This window comes from Pimephales promelas, chromosome 24 (assembly GCF_988280905.1).
Source record: "Pimephales promelas chromosome 24, fPimPro1.hap1.1, whole genome shotgun sequence".
Classification (NCBI taxonomy): domain Eukaryota; kingdom Metazoa; phylum Chordata; class Actinopteri; order Cypriniformes; family Leuciscidae; genus Pimephales; species Pimephales promelas.
This window is the reverse complement of record NC_142792.1, coordinates 19111477-19132516: the sequence shown is the minus strand read 5'-3', so window position 1 is coordinate 19132516 and position 21040 is coordinate 19111477. Positions and strand designations below refer to the sequence as shown.

The 21040-nt window shown below is 36.0% G+C and overlaps 1 protein-coding gene across 1 annotated transcript in view; it reads right to left on the bottom strand.

The window, feature by feature from the left end:
* Positions 1-8426, bottom strand: part of tafa5a (TAFA chemokine like family member 5a) — a 165390-nt gene extending 156964 nt beyond the window's left edge. Inside the window, exon 1 of the mRNA XM_039655393.2 lies at positions 7674-8426. Coding sequence (XP_039511327.1) covers positions 7674-7785 — 112 coding nt within the window. The 5' untranslated portion in view covers positions 7786-8426. The remainder of the gene's footprint in view (positions 1-7673) is intronic.
* Positions 8427-21040: the final 12614 nt, after the last annotated feature.

The window sequence follows — 21040 nt, the reverse complement described above, 5'->3', positions numbered from 1 at the left end:
TTTGAAATTTTGCTCTCGGGGTCCCCCTATAGTTGGGAAACAGTATTGTCTTCTGTCGTAAAATCTGTCATGGTTACACTAGGGAATACACGCGTGCATTTGTTGACAAGTGACAAGAGTTCTCACATCTTGGGCAGACTCCAGTGTTGCATGTGAAATGTCTTCATCCCAGGTACATTGGGATATATTTCAACATGTCTTATGAATATAGTTTCATGGGCTTTATTTTTCGTCAATAGGTCAAAAGATCGCGTAGCTCATATTTACAAGCCAGCGTCTTTATAGTAACGTTAGCCTATTGGCTCCTGTTTTCCATAATGGATATGCTAATTCAATTCAATGATTGTTCAGCCTGTTCTCACGTAAATGTATCTCTATAACACGCCTCGTGTATTGTCGTGTAATTTATACGCGAAAATGAGTTTTTACGTGCACATGAGACGCAGTTTTTTGAGAGGCAATACACACGCACCGCACACCACTAATTCTACCACCACTACTTAACCTACCCTAACCAATCAATGTGTATCATATGTGCATAAAAACTCATTTTAGCGTATAATTTAAACGACAATACACATGCGTGCTATAAAGACACGTTTGTGATCGGGTTGGTTTGTTATAATATTATTATAATATCAAGCTACCATAGATGAATCTGCAATCTTGCATTATGGCCTGAGGCAAGACACTTTCACAAGAAAAAAGTGAACGTTTTTTATTATCCAGCCCGGTCTCATCCCAAGACGTCATATAACTGACGTTTTGGGACGTCTTTTGACCATACGTCAATATTTGCCTTTTTAGGGCCCCCTTAAACGTCGGTAGATGAGGTTATGGGATCCTAACTCTACCCCAGACCTAAACCTAACCCGTCACCTAACTGACGTTAAAGGTAAAGCGTCAGTTGTATGACGGCCCGGGATCGCCATCTTCCGACGTTTAAGGGGGCCCTAAAAAGGCGGATATTGACGTATGGTCAAAAGACGTCCCAAGACGTCAGTTATATGACTTTTTGGGATGAGACTGTGTTATATTATTTACTTGCACGAATGTAGCCCCTACCAAACTCAGTAATCAGTATACTTTCACGTCTCGAGCTGGCGCGAGCTGCCCGCCCCGGCTCTACGGGGATGCTTGAGTGTCTTAACCGCCCTCAAAAGAAAGCAATGCAGTCTACATTGGATGCAGCGAGGGGTGAAGCTACAGTACACAACACATCACCAACAGTAAACTGATCACGCGCGCTCTGTCTCAGACGCACTTCACATTTGGTTTTAAATGCTGCTTCAGCCATGACAACATACAAGAGGCTCTTGCGTCGGAATTTGAGGAAGTAGGGGAAGTGATGTTTTGAATTTTGTATCTTTTTGTGCTTCCCGAAGTTACAGAGTGCCAGTAAAAGCGATACAGACACTGGCAGACCTGTCATTCAACCTATTATAAGTCGATGTACCATCTCGAGGGTTAGTAAAAATATTATAAAGGTTGAAAAATAATACAGAGTGCTGCTTTAATAACATTTGTAGAGAAAGTAATGTTAAAGGAGTAGTTCACTTTAAAAAAAAAAAACTTTTGCTGATAATTTACTCCCCCCCATGTCATCCAAGATGTCCATGTCATTCTTTCTTCAGTCAAAAAGAAATTAAGGTTTTTAATGAAAACATTCCAGGATTTTTTTCCATATAATGGACTTCAATGGGAACCAAACGGTTCAAGGTCCAAAAGACAGTTTCAGTGCAAACTGTAAAATGTTCAAAGGGCTTTAAACGATTCCAGACGATGAATAAGGGTCTTATCAAGCGAAACAATCGCTCATTTAAAAAAAAAAAAACGTTTAAGTTTTATAAGCTCAAATGCTGTTCTGTGATGCGCGTTTGTGACTCCCCTGTTTGAACTCGTTCATCAAAATGATCTTTTTTTCATGTCATTTGGTTCATTCAACCAACGAAATGAATGAGTTGACTCGAGAAAAGATTCGTTCATTTTGATGAACGAGTTTGAATAGGAGAGTCACAAATGCGCATCACAGAACAGAGCAAGGCGACCATCTGAGCTTATAAAACTTAAACGTTATTTATTTTTTTAATAAGCAATCGTTTCGCTTGATAAGACCCTTATTCATCGTCTGGAATCGTTTATAGTCCTTTGAACAGTTTGCACTGAAACTGTCTTTTGGACCTTGAACCATTTGGTTCCCACTGAAGTCCATTATATGGAGAAAAATCCTGGAATGTTTTCATCAAAAACCTTAATTTCTTTTTGACTGAAGAAAGAAAGACATGGACATCTTGGATGACATGGGGGTGAGTAAATTATCAGCAAGGTTTTTTTTTAAAAGTGAACTACTCCTTTAAGTACCATGAATTAGAAGTGAACACTGATACCAACAGTACAACATTCCTGTGATTGTTATTCAATCAAATTAGCAGACTGGATCTAACTGTTGTTGTATAATATCATTTTCTTTGTCTTTTTTTATTCTTTTTTGTTTTTTTACACAGTACATGTAAAAACAAATCCATCTCATATTCAGCTCTAGTATGATATAGATCCAGCCTTTCAACAATGTGCTACACACATTTCAACTTTGCGAATATATATTTCCCTGCCAAAAACCTTGTAGGTCCTCTGAGCTGATTAAACATTCATCCATAAAGATGCCTCCATTTTCGAAAGAGTTTCATGATGTGCTCACTAGGCCTGACAAAAAAAAAAAAAAAAAAAAAAAAAAACTGACAAGTTCCACAAGCCCACATCTTTACCCTTTGATGCAGACAGTGGTTAAATTGCTCGTGTGGTGGAAACGCCGTTCGGTAAGCTTTAAAATAGACAAGGATATTATAATGACTGGATGCTTAATGTACCATATAAATACACCCTTTATTTTTCTCACTCTCTTTTTTTTGGTTATTTCTGCTTTGGTAGCCAAAACTTACAACATCCAAAAGCTGTCTATAATTAACAAAAATGCTTCTGTTTATGCCCTTAAATGGTCTTGATGAGAACCATTGTGAATGTTTGAAGCAACGTGTCAGACTACATGGGCTGTTTTCGAGGGGGATGTGTGAATGCGCTGCAGTGCATTGTGGGATGCCTTCAGTGGGTGGGGCTATGGCAATGCGGGTCGGGCCTGTAGCAGGTATGATTCATCAGGGCACGTAATTGACCCTGTGGGATGTGTGATGGAGGAGGAGACCATTGTGCGCTCATCGCTTCCTTTGTCTGCTTCCGTTCGGCGTGTGTTTTATGGTTTCCCTGTTTTAGCTTACTTTCTATTGGTATATTTTTTCTCTCTTGATCTTTCTGTCTGTTTACAGTAACACAGCACACACACACACACTCATAGAGCACCATATGCTCTCTGCACCATTTGACTTTAATGATGGTCAGGCTGTCTGAACATTTGCAGAAATATACAGTCATAAAAACACACTATGATTATTACTCTGTATAATGAATTAATATTAAATGGGGACATTTAATATCCAACTAAATTATTGATCAGTCTGCATTGACACCATTAGATTGAACTGAGCAGGGCGATGACCTCACTAGCCATGTTTCCATCCACTTGTCAATCGAATTATCTGAAATTCGGTTAAAAAACTCATGCGGATAAAGCTGGTGAAAGTGTGTTTCCATACAACGGCTTTAAAGCGAATAAAAACCTGCACGTAATGACGTCACATGCTGTTTTGCGATCAAATTGGTATATCGAATTGATTTGAGATTTGACATTTTAAGGTGTTTCCATTTATTTTCGCACTGAATCGAACAACATTCAAGCAAACTTTTGCGAACAAAGTTTTGTTAGACAAAAACGGATCGCGCCATCTACCAAAAAATGATCAATATTTCACAAGTTGAAGGCTAATAATGCTTATGTGCCAGCTGATAGCGACATATGAATGGGATAATGTATGCGAGGCGGTTGTTGGTTGTATTCGCTATAACAACCGCCTCGCTATATATTATCCTGCTTATAGCCTACATATAAATCAACCAAATAAAAAAAATAAATCAATAATTTGACACAAAATATTGACTTTAAAACGAGTTTATTGATTTAACAAACGAGTTGCTGCTAAAGAAAATAGTCTGTTCCGTCTCTGAACTGCGTCCATGGCAACGGTGTGTTATACTAGAAGCGCCGCAGTCTAGAAATAACAGACCACATTCTACATTACAATTCAACCAAGCCACGTAAAAACAAGCAAAACTAACCTAAGAAAACAGCGACGCTATAAACATTGCTATGATGATGACGATGCACGTATGCCCGACGACAGCGGAGGTGACTGTGGTTTGGGAACGACAGAGCTCCATCAGTTCTGGGAGATCGTGGTTCACGGAAACCCTTTGGTTGAAGCATCTTTTTGCTTTGTCCACTTACATCTGTCTTTGTTGACATCCGCCATGTGTGCGCAAACAGGCCGGAAATGAACTCGTCTTCTGACGTGTTGCAACCATAAAAGGGCATAAAACTTAATCGCAATTCATTATTTATTCGGCAAATAACGTTTCCATCAGCTTTTATCGCATTAGCCGTATATCGATCAAGAGAAAATCCGATGAGACCGAACGTATTTCATTTGAGTCGATTTTCATGAAATTTCATCGAATTTTACTGTTTCCATAAGGCATTTGTCATTCGATATCACTCAATTCGGATAAAAACGTGTCGATGGAAACATGGCTACTGTAAAAATTTGATAATATGATAATTTGTTATCATAACATTTTTTCTTTTGTCAAATCAACTTAATTTATTTAGTTCAGATAACTTATTATTGTGAGTTTCTGATGATTAAATCAATCTCCTTCATTGTATTAACTCACTTTTTCCAGTTCAATCAACTTAAAATTTTAAGGCAACCAGGTTACTTATTTTTTTTAAGTTAAACCAACAATATTTTTTTACAGTGAACTAAATTAATTACTTTTTTTTCCAATAGAAAGAAACCACTGAACTCTCTGAAGCTGGACTGTGATGCTTTTTTCTCCTAGAAACAATCTTTGTTGCATTGTTTTCCTGTTATCTCTGTAAAGCTGCTTTGATAAATCTGTATAGTAAAAAGCGCTATATAAATAAAGGTGACTTGACTAATATAGTGGATAATATATTCCACAATGTTAATTATTTATATGTATATAAAATATGAATGTCAATATGCATTAGGATTATTAATAGTATAAACATTAAATAATACAGTTTAGTTATACAAGGGGGGAACTATGACAACACAAAATATATGATTACATTTTTATATGTACAGAAAAAAAAAAGATGATGTTTGCCCATGCATAACTCTACTCTGCTATGACGCTGGGTGGTTTTTACAGTGTGGTTGCTAGAGTGGTTTTAGGGTCCTGCAAAGATGTTGCTTACAAGACCAAGTCAAAAGAGTCAACCCACAAGTCTCAATGATATCTTGATCTCTAGTTACATCTCAGGTTAAGCCTGTGAGGTGTTTTCCACCAGTGGTTTCAGTGAAAATCGGAAGTCTGACTGCTTAAATTTTTTTTTCATGATTTGTAATCACAACATTTTTTCTTTTGTCAAACCAACTTAAATAATGTATGTAGTTCAGATAACATAATATTTAGAGTTTCAGGTGATTAAATCAATCGCCTTCATTGTATTAACTCAATTTTTCCATTTCAATGAACTTCAGATTTTATGGCAACCAGGTTGCTTCATTTTTTAAGTTAAACCAACAATATTTTTTTGCAGTGTAAACAACTCGCAACAATTATGATAGATCTTAAATTTGTGTGTGTAACATAGCTAAATGTGTATAGTGGTTCACTTAAGTGTTTTATAAAAATTTAATATTTAATAAATATTTAACACTTGTTATTCTAAAGGTGTCAAATATAGTAATTATTCTGTGTTTCCACGCCGAGTTTGAACAATGCTTATAAGGCTAAACATGTGTCGAGTATCCAGAGGAGGGAGCCAGCGGACAGAACAAAGCCACATCATTAATTAAACAGTCATTACAAACAGTCCTAGTCATCATATCATATCGCTTGATATTAATTTGTACAGCTGCGGAACAGCACGAGTGCCATTCTGCTGTTCTCCGTTGCTCTCCGAAACAAACCCAATCTCCCGTACAACCATGACATTTGTATGGGAATACTTTGACTTGTTTTGTTGTGAGATGCTAATATAAAGAGGCAAGCAACTGCATGACTCACTAGTGGGAATGCAGACCTAATTTCTGTTGTGTTTGTGCATGCGTCGCACAAGCTATAAATAAACAAATCAACCATCAGAACTTGATTTTCGTGTCCCTGCGTTTATGTTTTCAATCTCCTCGGCGAGCTGCGAGGTGCCAGTCTGGGGTCTTGACAGCGACTCAGACGTAGATGTCGTTCGGTGGGCAGCCCATCTAGATGAAGATTAATATCACAGGCAACAAGCGGGTCGGGGCAGAGATGCACAAGCAGGATTTGCACAGAGAAAAAAAGGCAACAAGAATCGAAAAAAAAGAGAAAAAGAATCGACTGCTAACCCACAACAAACACCCAGAACATTGATTGTAGCCGAGCGGAGAATAAATCATGGCATGGAAGATCAGTTGAGTGAATGCAGAAACATCTATGCACATATTTACATAATATAGGCTATTTCCATATTTGCTCGGAAATGGAAAGGTACCGGAGGTTAAGTCGCACGGGCTACGCACCCTTTCAGATGTACTGCCACCCAGACAGGCCTGGGATATAGGCTACAAATAATTGGGCATTTCCAGACATATTCAGGTGTGAGTGTATATTTGTCCATTTAAATCATTAAAGCAGTCATGTGGACTACAGAGTCAGTGGAATTTTCTTTCAGATTATTATTGGCCAAAATAATGAATCATCTGAGCTTTTATTGGATATATAGTTGTTTTAGAGGAAAGGCCTTTTCTTGTACATTTCAATGAGTGACATATGTAATAAACCAACGCCATGTCACGACCAATTCGCATGAGTTGAGTAGGAGTTGGCTGTTGGCTACTTCACGAATTCGTCCGATTTGTCTAAACACAAGTGATTGGCAGGTTTAGGGGCGGGGTCAGGGGTAGGTAATTCGTACGAATTCATACGAATCGGACAAATATGTCCTACGATTTAACGAGTGAGGTCGTATGAATTGGTACGAATTTGCCACGTAAAATACGTAATTGCTGCGACCATACTTTTCACACAACTTTCCTTTTTGAGTTTCAGCTTAAAATGTATTTGTGTAGGAACAATATGGCTAAAGCTGAATTATCTCTGAAGTTTCAAAATATCATATTTAGAGGGATTGTATAAGCTTTGCATATCTCTGTGTTTGAGTAATGCAGAGTTGGCTTAATTGGCATTTATTTTCCTGTATCTTTGGAAGGGATTTCATATATATGTTTTTTTTTCTTCTTATTAAGGAATATACTTAACAATTCTATCATAAGAAGATAGATACATGATAGATACATATCGTCCATTTCCTTGAGGCGCAAGTTAAAAAATGTATGGTCATGTCTAGGACATGTCAGAGCCTCCATGACTTTGTTTGCAAGTGTGTACTAGTGAGTGACACACGGCATACACAACAAATCCTTAAGGTCACATCAATAAAGTGTTAACATCCTCACACACCTATAGAAGACGCATCGCCTACACCGCAAACTCACCGCAGTACACGATCAGAAGCGCCGTCAACAGCAGCACAGCCCAGAAAGTTGTCGACATCCTCGGCCAGTTAATCGCATCCTTACGCTTAATCGATCTGACCGCAGGAGCCATGGAAAACGCGTGTCGTGAAATCGGCGGTAAATTCAGCGTTACAAACCCTCCCGTCCTCTGAGGAAACGTCTCTCTCCACGAGTGATTCTTAAAAAAGACATTTTGAAAACGGACAGCTCATTTCCAAAAGCACCTTCGGCAGTCTTTAAGTCCAGGAAAATCGGAAAATTAAGTCTCTAGTTGACGCGCGATCGATTCAGTGTTCGGTATCCTGGGAAACGGATAATCCAAATCAGGCGCGTGAATTCAGATTTTCTCATAAATATTAAAACTGTCGACGCCACGTCAAACCTCCGTGTAGAGAAACGAAAACATACACACGATAAAGATTAAACGATGTCGCAACGCCGGTGAGGAAACTAGCGAAAGAACTGCTCAGTTGGTCTGTGAGGACGTGCTTGATTCCTCTCAGACTCCCAGAGAAAAGATCCCATCGCAAAACCGTCTGGATTTGCCAAATATTCTCTTAAGAGGGAATCGAAGTCTCCATCGATAGAGGATGAGGAACATAAAGAGCTGTGAGCAGATGAAATGGAAAGATCTAGAGAGATCTGAAGCTGCGCAGACCGATACATGAACTGAAACTTCGTGTCGCCTCAACTTTTACTTGCACTGCATGCGAGCGACGACGCGAAAAAAAAAAACTAGCACTCTCCTGTTATAATTAAGGAACCGGTTTGAGCGTGAAGTGCAGACGGCTCCCTTGATTACAACTGAATCTTCTACTTTTAAAGCGTCGCGTCAAGTTGAAGTCTAGACTTTTTAAATTTGGCATCCAGATCATTTTACCCTTTTCTTTTCTGTATCTATGATTTGTTATTCACCTGTCTCATCTGCTGCATTTACTCGTGACGTGCGGCTAACAGGTTGTGTGTGTGTGTGTGTGTGCAGTTACATTTCTGAAGAAACAGTCAAGCTTAGAGCAGACACTCAGAGCAGAGGACAGGTCAAAGCTTCAAAGGAGCATTTCAGCACCACAGGCTGCGGACAGCTCCCGCTCGAACTAGCGTCATTAAAACGTGATAATATAGGAATCTCAGTCTCTTGCAATGCTGTAAAAAAAGAAAATATGTTATTTTTACAATATGGTGCTATGTTTACCTGATCTAACACTTGTTCTAATTATTGTGACACCAATAAATCACCTTATTTTTATATCAGGTTGAATTTTTGTTGTTGCATTATTTTCCTGTTTTGTTGCATTATTCATTTTTTCCCTGTTATCACAAAGTTGCTTTGAAACAATCATAAAAAGCACTAATGCAAATGCTAAATTAATAAAAACTGTTAATTTAGACGTTATCACATGAAGCTCAATTTAGGGTGCCAAAAAAAATCACTAGTGTTTAGTTACATTTGAAGTGTCACTCTTAAATCATATATATATATGAAGAGTTCAGATGCAAAAGCCTCTAAATGCCAATTGAAATTTTCTTCTAGAATGATCATTTTTATCAAGCTTGTATATTTAAGTTCAGTGATTTCACTTAAATGGCAATGATAATTACCTATTAATTGTTATTTAAGTGAAATTACTGAACTTAAATATACAAGTTTGATAAAAATCATGAGTAAAGAAGAAAATTTCAAATGGCATTTAGAGGCTTTTGCATCTGAGCTCTTCATATATGTATATATACGTATATATGGTGGTAACCTTAAAGAGGTATTTCTGCCTGATTTAAACCATACCAATTAGTTTTGTGGTAACACTTTACAATAAGGTTCAGTTAATATTACTTTAGAGACTAAAACAGCATTATATTAATTAATACAGTATTAAAATCAAAAGTTGTATTTGTTAACATTAGTCAATGCACAGCCAACTAATAGCATGAACAAACAAAGATTAATCAATACTGTAAGACATGTATCGCTCGGTTAGTTCATGTTAGTTAATACATTAACGGATGTCAACAAATGAGACCATATTGTAAAGTGTAACCAGTTGGGACAACTTAAATTTCTTAAGGTTGAAATGGATTGGGAACCATTGTACAAAAATAGGATAGGATGGCACATTATTAATCTATTTTGGGAAACTGACAAAACATCAAAATTAGGTATTTTAATAGTGTCATCAAATTAAAATATTGTACAGATAAGGTGTGTGTGTTTGTGTGCTTGCTAACTGACGCTGTCCTTTAGCGTCAGTTAGATGACGCCGTAGGATCGCGTCATGTAAGTGACGCTAAAGGGCGCCTAAAACGTCAAATATTGAAGCATGGTCAAAGGTGAGAATGCGTTGTAATATGACCATGTTCTAATAGGGATCACAGTAGTGGGAGCTCTCCACATTGTGTGGTGCTGAAAATCTCTGAAAGCTTATACCTGTAAGTTCTTCTATGCTCATATAATCATGTGTGTGTGTGTGCATGTGTGACATCATAATGATCTCTTATGAAAATTCCACAGAATGATTAAATAAGAAATAACAAACTTTTATTAGATACAAATCGCATATATTGAAAAACCTGTCTGATCCTCATTGGTGCAGCTGTTCACAAAAATCGCATTAACAATTCTAATACATACAGCATTGGGGCGCTCTAAACGCAACATATAATCAGTATCAATGGAACATGAAGGTTAAATGAAACAATTGCTCTCCTTTGTATTTAACATATAAATAATGCTAAGAGTGCCCACTGAAAATGCACTGCAGAAGAATAATTTCCTAGTGGAGGCGTGACCTGAATTTACAATTAAATTGTCATAGATCCATTGCTTATTTCCCATTAGGCAATGGCACACTATGCAGGTGCTTTTAGGTGTTTCACCCTTCCCCATTCTCTTCAAAGTGTGAGTTTCCATTCCGCTATGTCCCTTTCAGGTGTCTGCACCGCTCTGGCTCTCTGTGGTTGTGCTGTGCACTGCTTAGCAGGAACGCCTCTTTATGTAGTCGCTTGTGATCGACTGAGCGCTGACCTTTCACATCACTCTTCTTTTGATCTTTCCACACTCTACTTCCCCTGTATCTGAATCGAGATTTGTCTTTGAACTCCAGCACGGAGCCTTTCCTCGTATTTTTTTCTTTTTCTTTTATTATCGGTAATTTTCCAAATCACAAAGACATAAAGCTAGATTACTGTGAGCAAAGCTGAGATCGCAGTAAGGAATTTTGGACATATTGTCATGCACAGTGTGCAACGAAATTATTGTTCACCACGAAAAAAAAAAAAAATCGTACTATTTAATCACTTTCATATTATTCCAAACCCTTGATTTTCTTTGTGAACTAGAACATTAAAATGAGACGTTTAGCAGAAAATTCACCCTGCAATTTTTCATAAAAGTAAAAACTGACAAAGGCTCCATGGGACAGTGATACTTTTATGACTAATATTACTTTTTGTATTACAGAGAACAAAAAATGCAGGAACAATGCACGTTCACAATGCTTGACTTTTCATTTCCGGAAAAAAAAAAAAAAACTCTTTAATTAAAACAGAAGAATCCTCTCTGCATCTTAAAACATAACTTTCTGATGAATAATGAGATATAATGAATCATAGCTCAATTTATACTTATTTATAAGTAAGTAATGTTATTCTATAAATATGTTTATAAAGACTCATACTGCATTTTATTATTAGAACAGTTATTTTATTTATATAATTACTTCAAAAGTCAAGCATTTGCTTTTTCAATGTGCATACTCATAATTCATTATACACTGATTTAAGTATTAATTAGTCAGTCTTAGGGTTATATATTATGTTTATAAAGTATTAATAAAGATGCAACCTGCATTGCTTTAATGTTATTATTCAATAGTTACAATGTTTTTTAGTAATACAATTTTTTTTAATATATTGTTATTAATAGCCATGCTGTGTTCTTCTAAATACTTTATTGTGAGTGATAATCGAGTTTCTAACCTCTATAAATGCATAACTGATGGCTTTAAGTAAAGTGAAAACATAAGATGCAATCTTATTAAGGCAAATATTAAGAAATCATGAAGATGTGTTCATTATACATTTTAAGTTTAACATTTAATTTAATTATACATTTTAATCTTTTTTTTTTAATGTTAAATACTAGCAAAACTGCAACAATATTTTTGAAAGTATAATTCCAAACTGCTATAAGCTGCATGCATAAAGCTGAGGAGATATAGATTTTAACAAACCAAAATTACCATTCATGACTTCTCAACATTAGCCATTAAAGACATATTTGATAACTAATTGGTACAGCAAACAAGTTTATAATTTAATCATTTATAAATCAGTGTATAATAGATAAAAAGCAAATGCATGACTTATATGTAATTATAAAAATAATATAAACGATAACTGTTCTTATAATGTAGTATAGGTCTTGATGAGTCTTTATAAATATATTTATAGAATATTAATAAATAAGTATAAATGGGGCTATAATAAGCATAGAAAATGTTACCTTCATAGCAACACAATTCTGCTCACCTTACACTAAAGTAATATATATATATATATATATATATATATATATATATATATATATATATATATATATATATATATATATTACTTTAGTGTAAGGTAATTTCTCAGGAAATACTCAGGCTGAGTATTTCATATATATATATATATATATATATATATAAGGATTTTACCCTGAACGTGCTGAAAGCTCATTAAGCGTTGGCACCTTATAACATCTCTATGTGATAGATGTGCGGTCTGTGATATTTGATTTGTTAATAATATGTTTTATCTTTTTTTCTCCCCTTTTAAACAGGTTTTAGCAGTGCTATATAAATAGCAAGACAAGACAAGACAAGACAAGACAAGGAAGTATATGTTTTAGGGTCTGTACCCATCCCTAAACTAACCCAACCTTGTGCGACATGTTTGCATTGTGAAGAAGAAGGAATTGCATGTCACAGTTAAGTTTAAAGAATTTAAGGTTAAAACTTAAGGTTAAAAATAAAAATAAAAAATGTGTTTTTTTTTTCATGTCAACTTTGTTTAAAAAGAATGCAATAGCAAATATTGATGTTTACGTGTGTATAACTGAAAGAAAAAAATAAAACTTGCTTAATTCACTAAAAAAATGAATGGCTTCTTTTAAAATCAAACATTTCTATTCTTGATGAATCTTTTTTATGATCTAATCAAATCCTGAAGAACAGTCCTCATTTTTAAAATGTCATGTGTGTTACCATGATGGTGTAGTGTTTGTGTGAATGACACTGTGCAGCTTTTGTTATATTAATATTAACTCTCCTGCGGTAAAGCTGCTTGTGTTGAGCTTTGATTCATCGTGTGACTCTCATAATCACTGTGATTGGTGGTTGTCAGTGTATTACAATGGTGAAAAACAGAAATGGGTACTTTAAAAGGTTGGTAAATTAACATTACATCACCCTTTTTTACTGTAAATTTAAGTTAATTCAAATGCCAGTTGCTTCAATGCATTTAGGGGTGTGCATTTGGAGATCTTCAATCGCCAAACTCCAAACTGAATGTCAGAATGGGAAAGAAAGGAATTTAAGCAATTTTGAGCGTGGCATCGTTGTTGGTGCCAGACGGGCCGGTCTGAGTATTTCACAATCTGCTCAGTTTCTGGGATTTTCTCGCACAACCATTTCTAGGGTTTACAAAGAATGGTGGGAAAAAGGAAAAAAGTCCAGTATGTGTCAGTCCTGTGGGCAAAAATGCCTTGTTGATGCTAGAGGTCAGAGGAGAATGGGCCGACTGATTCAAGCTGATAGAAGAGCAACTTTGACTGAAATAACCACTCGTTACAACCGAGGTATGCAGAAAAGCATTTGTGAAGCCACAACACACACAACCTTGAGGCAGATAGGCTACAACAGCAGAAGACCCCACCGGGTACCACTCATCTCCACTACAAATAGGAAAAAGAGGCTACAATTTGCAAGAGCACACCAAAATTGGACAGTTGAAGACTGGAAAAATGTTGCCTGGTCTGATGAGTCTCGATTTCTGTTGAGACATTCAGATGGTAGAGTAAACAGAATGAGAACATGGATCCATCATGCCTTGTTACCACTGTGCAGGCTGGTGGTGGTGGTGTAATGGTGTGGGGGATGTTTTATTGGCACACTTTAGGTCCCTTAGTGCCAGTTAGTCATCGTTTAAATGCCACAGCCTACCTGAGCATTGTTTCTGACCATGTCCATCCCTTTATGGACACCATGTCCCCCTCCTCTGATGGCTACTTCCAGCAGGATAATGCACCATGTCTCAAAGCTAGAATCATTTCAAATTGGTTTCTTGAACATGACATTGAGTTCACTGTACTAACATGCCCCCCCCAGTCACCAGATCTCAACCAAATAGAGCATCTTTGGGATGTGGTGGAACGAGAGCTACTTGCCCTGGATGTGCTCCATCAACAGCAAGATGATTTTTATGAAGTCTAAAATAAGGGTTCATCCCACTACATGAAGAGGTAATCCAAACCCAACAGTTTTCACCTGAAAGACCCCCAATTAGTCTGATCATGTCAGATCTGAGAGGAATCAAAAGTCAATCCACGTTTTGTTTGTTCTCATTCACTTAATGAGAAAACATGCCATTTCTTTACATCATTTGATAGCGGTTTGTGATAGCTTCCCTCTAAAGTAATTTCTTCTCCGAAACACGTGACTTGCTCCAAGGGACATGGCGTGAGTTGTGGAAATATGAGATCTCTGCCTGCGCTATGAGATAGCATTGTTATTTCCAGATCTAATGGAAGCACATTATCAACATGAGAGCATGTTCTCTGAGATTTGGGCTGAAATGATTCTTGCTCACCTAAGAGAAATAGGCTGTGTTGGTCTTTTAACGCCACAGAATTTTAACAATCATAACCCAACAAACAAACCTCTACACCCGTTAAAAGTGTGAAAATAATAGCAATTGGTATTACAATTGAAACATTCTCACACTGGACTAATAACAAGCAAGTTGATCATTAGTTTTGTGGATTCACTATTAACATCATTTACCATTGAATCCTGCCTGCAGCCTCAATATGACTCGGAAGTGCGATGATTATTGACTTGTTTACTTGGGTGGAATTCAAGACAGTAATTTCAGCAACGGCTCCATTCCGAAAGCCTAAATTATTGCTAGAAACATCCTGCCAAAAGCAAAAACAAAATGAGGTTTTGCCATAACCAGGCAGCAAGCATGTTCAAAGGTGCAACCAAGCATCACTTTTCTGATACCAATCAATTCTTTCTCACATTTCATTTCACAAGCTGCTAGGTATACATGCGTGCAAATATCTTCAGTAGCATTTGTTTCAGATGTTTGCATTGATTGTACAACGGCCAGAAAAATGAACATGGCTTCTCAGAAATCACATCTACGTACAACCCGGTCTCATCCCAAATCGTCATATAACTGACGTTTTGGGACGTCTTTTGACCATACGTCAATATTCGCCTTTTTAGGGCCCCCTTAAACGTCGGTAGATGAGGTTATGGGATCCTAACTCTACCCCATACCTAAACTTAACCCTAAACCTAACCCGTCACCTAACTGACGTTAAAGGTAAAGCGTCAGTTGTAAAGCGTCATCACATATGATCGCCATCTACCGACGTTTAAGGGGGCCCTAAAAAGGCGGATATTGACGTATGGTCAAAATACGTCCCAAAACGTCAGTTATATGACTTTTTGGGATGAGACTGTGTTACTACGTAACGCTTTTTGGTAATATCCCCATTATTCACTCCGCATGAAAAGCGGATTATCATCGCATAATGAAGTCTGTGTCAACAATGACGTGACCAAATGGCTCCCTTCGCAATAAAAAGATTTCTTTAGGAATTAAAGAGCGGGACAAAAAAAAAAAACTTTTAATGGGATCCAAACAATAACAATTATCTGCAGGCAAATTTGCTTTTTTCTTAATACTGTCCCATTAATTGCATTTACGCACTTTCAAATGAAGTATGGCGAATTCTTTTAGTCAACGATTCCCAAACCAATTTGCATGGTAATGAAAATATTTCATTGGGATCTGAAATGGTCCCTGGATGTGTGTCTGTTCTGGCTGGGAAATTACGAGCAGGTTGTTCATGGGATTCAGTGATTACAACCTCCTCCATGTATAAGTGGAAATGTGTAAAATGGTAATTGTATTGCCCTACAAGCAAAATCAAAGTATAACACCAACTCCAAGTGCTTTAACCAACAAGCCTGATCTCATAGAACAAGTATTTCTATGTACAGTATGAATTTAGTGTGCGTTTAAGTATGGTTCTTCTTTTATAACACTTCTGCAAACACAGTTTACTTGCTTACTTGTTTTTTCAATCCAAGTCAGAGTACTTGTTTTTCATTTTAGATTTCAATTGGGAATAAACAAAACAAAACAAACAGCTTTTTGTGGGCCCCTCAAAAATTATTGATTCTACCGTCTACTACCAAGCACCACTGCTGAGTTGACATGGCTTTTTATACAGAGACAACAGAAGAGAATGAGATAAATTACTTCAGCCGCCTGTCACCTTCTGTTCAGGAATTAACTGGGTCATGCTCCTGGACAACCACAAAAGCATCAAAGTGCAATCTTACAGATGACCTCACTTTCCCCAATGATCTATGACTATGAAATGGTTGTCTCATGACATCTGGGGAAATGACTTCCTCCCAATTGTTATTAGAATGCTCACGACGTCCTCTTGAATTGATTTTGGGAAGATGGTGTTTAAAATACTCAAATTTCATTAAACCTTGGGTGACTAGGGTCTTTTTTGTTATTTTTTCTTTTCTTTTCAGGTTGTGAGTGATTTGCTGAAGCTCTATTGTCGTAGTACAACTTTTGGTAGAGCAGATAGTTTTCCAAATTTAAAGGAATGTTTCAGGTTAAGCTTGGACATTATCTGTGACATAATTAAAAAATTGTAAAAACAACAACAACGAAACAATTGTGGTATTTACTGTTAACATACTGTGTTCTAACTTTATTCCATTGGTGATGCAAAATCATTCGTTCCACTTAGAAAGTTTAAATGCCATCATACAAAAAACAACAAAACAACAACAAAACGCAAAGCAAATTACTTAAGTTTTGAAAAAAAGTCTCTTCTGGATTTGATTTATAGAATTGATTTTGAGTTAAATAAATTTAAGGGTATTTCTATAATTTTCTGATAACCTTGTGTTCTTACTTAGTGTTTATCCAGTAAACATTAAGAATACTATAATAATAAGTAAACACTAAGTAAACAGTAAGAATACTTATCCAGTAAGTATTCTGTACTTAGTGTTTATCCACTAAGTAAATGCATTTTCTTTAAAAAGAAAAAAAAAAGAAAAATGGTGCATTTGTTTGAAATTGTAAAATAGTTTGTGTAAGACTTCCTTTCTGCATGTAAATATACAGGACTGCCTAAAAAGGGCTACCAATATTTGTTATCCAGCAATTTTAAAAAGTGTGTGTCCAGCATATCATATTTTAATCCAAAAATACGTTTTGAGATTCAAATGCTTTATAAGACTTTATAACATGCAATATATGACCGCTATATTACAGACTTAGCAGATTTAACCTGCCACTGTGGGAAATGAATATGTGAATGATGACGAGGAGGAGGAAGAGAGAGTGGGATGTGGCACATTGCCACTGTAACTTTAATTGTCAACAAAATGTATTTATTAAAAACTTGGTAATACTTTATTTTAATGGTTCCTTTTGAACATTCTGTTGACTATTCAGTATTCTGCTGAGTTACACCTATGTGTCATCTATATCTCATTAGAGTCTGCTTAATATCTGCTAACTCTTTATTGTATTGGTCCCCCAACAGACATTATATTGAATATTAGCAACTACTTGTTAACTTATTCTAACCCTAACCCTACCAGTCTCTACTAACACTCTAATGAGAGTTAGTTGACATGTACAGTAGTCAACAGAATGTGTTAAATGGACCAGAATAAAGTATAAATTAAAAAAAAAATCTGCAATCACTTTTTAAAACATAAAATCAAGTTACAAAGAATTTATCATACCGCTACCTCAATATGTTAGTCACTTTTAGGCTGAGTTGAAGTTATCTCATCTTCCACACCTATCATTTAGTTTTACAAAGTACCAAGGTGCCCTTAATAAACTATTAACAATCCCAGAAAATATATATTTAAGTTGCATGTAATGGGATTTGAAATGCTCAGAGGCTTTCGTTAATTTAGAAACTCGATTACTATTTAGATAACAATGATTAAGGGAATGTATCATAGAGATTATCAGACTAATGTTCTACTTGCTCCAGGAAAACCCACCAAAATATTTCAATCAGCTCTTTATGTTTTAGTAAGTTTATGGAATTATGTGAAATTAGATAAATATGTTAACAGCAGTACAAAAAAAAGTTAAATCAATCAATGAATCAATCAATTAATCTTTATTTATTTATTAAACACTGTCCATGTTAATTTGGACAGCCCTATTTTTATTTTTAGATTTTAGGTTTTTATAAAGTTTGATAAAAAAAATTGTCTTTTCTTTTTTGCTGCTATCCAAAATGTTTCTGGTTCTACGCTGCCCTGCCTGTTAGTGATCCAGCCACTGAAGCTTGTACAGTCCTGTCAGCACTACAAAGTAAAATCTATCATTCCTGTGCAACTCCAGGACTCTTCTTACTTGCTTTTTCTTCCCTCTCATCCCTCACTAACACCGTCCCTGCCTCTCCCTTCCATCACTGTCAATCAGAGAGAGAATGGAGCGTGCAGCTGTTCTAACACTCATAGAAAGACAGACACACATTTATTCCGGACAGGACATTATGCCTCTCGGTCCCAAAGTGCGGTTTGGAAATATTTGTCAACATCCAGTAACTGACACACAGTAATGAGAGCTGATTTATTTGATGTGTACTGATATAAAAGTGCCTAAATAGCAAAATTGACCAACTTTCCTCTTGTTTCTTAAGAATACACAGCCCTTCATTGCACCACTATTGATTTGCTTGACAGATAAGGACATTCCGTCCTTTGTGCTCAGCAGTTTTGAGCTTGATTAAGTGTTCATTACATCTCTCCCTCCTGCTGACTCAATTAATCCCTCAAATAAATGCTTTCGAACTATGGTTTATGTACACTTAATATGCTAATCTAACCCCTCAAATATTAGCATATGAGAAACTTTTTAAGAAATAGTTTTGGAACATATTCTAATTTTTAACTATTATTGTTAATTATTTGAAAGCTTCATTAATAAGTACTGTCGGCTAAGATTAGCATCACTATTAATATTGCTCATACAGTCATGGTCAAAATTAATGGCACCCCTGGTAAATATGATGATAACTGGCTGTAAAAAAATAATTCTGCATTGTTTATCCTTTTGATCTTTCATTCAAAAAAAATCTACCCTTTCATTGAAGCAAAAGAATTGAAAGTGGGGGTAAATCACGCTATGAAATAAATGTTTTTCTCCAAAACACTCTGGCCATAATTGTTGGCACCCCTAGAATTTTTTATGAGAAAAATATCTCTGAAGTAGATTCCCATTAATATTGAATTTTTTAAGCACATCAGGGTGACTAGGAACATGAAATTGTCCAGCTATGACTTCTTGTTTCAAGGGGTTTAAATATGAGGAAGCACAAAGGTCAAATTCCCTGAATCATCCATCACAATGAATAAAACCAAAGAACATGGTTCTGATGTGCATCAAAAGATTGTTGAGCTTCACAAAATAGAAAGTGTATGTAAGAAAATAGCTAAAGAATTGAAAATTCCCATTTTGACCATCAGGACAATAATTAAGAAGTTATAATCAACTAAAGATGTTATGATTCTGTCAGGAAGAGGACGTGTGTCTATTTTGACGGTGAGGATGAAAGTTTGAGTGTCCAAAGACTCTTCAAGGATCACAGATGGAGAATTGCAGAGATTACTTGAGTCTTGGGGTCAGAAAACCAAAAAAAAAAAAAAAAATCAAACAACCCCTACATCCCCACATGTTGTTTGAGAGGGTTTCAAGAAAAATGCTCCTCGCTCCTCCAAAAATAAACTCCAGCATATTCAGGTGTCAGACACGACTGGATCTTCAAACGGTACAGGGTTCTGTGGTCAGATGAAACTAAAAAAGGGGCTTTTTGGCAGCAAACCCAGCAGATGTGTTTGGTGCAAACAGGGATGAAGAGTACCCCATGCCTACGGTTAAATATACTGCTGGATCTTGTATGTTGTGGGCCTATTTATTTGCTGGAGGTCCTGGACATCTTGTTCAGATACGTATATGGTATTATGGATTCTATCAAAGAGATAAAAAATAAAAACTTGACGCCTTCTGCTAGAAATCTTATAAAGGGGCCGTGGTTGGATCTTCCATCAGGACAACGATCCAAAACAAAAATCAAAATCAACACAAAAATTAGTTACGGAGCACAAAATGAAGCTTCTGCCATGACCGTCCCAGACCCTGACCTGATGAGTGGAGTGAACTGAAGAGATGAAGCACCAACATGGATCTGGGAATCTGCAGGATCTGGAGAGAGTCTATATGGAAGAATGGTCTCTGATCTCTGGTCAGGTGTTCTCCAAACTCATCAGGCATTATAGGAGAAGACTCAGATCTGTTATCTTGGCAAAAGGAGGTTGCAAAAAGTTTTTAGTAACAGGGTGCCAATAATTAGTGTTTTGTGAGAAAAACATTTATTTCATAGTGTGATTTACCCCCACTTTCAATTCTTTTGCTTCAATGAAAGGTTAGAATTTTGCCAAATTTTGAATGGAAAATCAAAAGGATAAACAATGCAGAATTATTTTTTTACAGCCAGTTTTCATCATATTTACCAGGGGTGCTATTAATTTTGACCATGACTGTACTTAGGATTAGTTTGTAATAATAAACCTTAGCAATGGCATAGCTGTCCTGTTAAAATGTTATTTACTCAGACATTCATCTAATGTTTATTTTTTTAACCCTCTGGTGCTCTTTGAGTGTCGGTCAAAAATGACCGAATTATTATTATGATTATTTTGTCAATTAAATGAATGTACGATATTTTGAAAATGTTTTTAATTTAATATTTTGTATTTTCAGTGGATTATTTAATAAATGATTTAATAAATACGCTGTATTTATAATCAGACTTAAGTTTTATCTCTTTTTGAAGACGACACTTGGCAGATTATTGCTAACGTGATTAAAGTTTTAAAATTGATTAAACAGAACTGTATGTGTTTTGTTATGAAAATTGCACAAAAATACTATTTTAAATGTTATATTTCAAAATCACGTTATACTCTCAAACTGCAAGAAAATCAAAGCCAAAAATCTAATTATGTAAA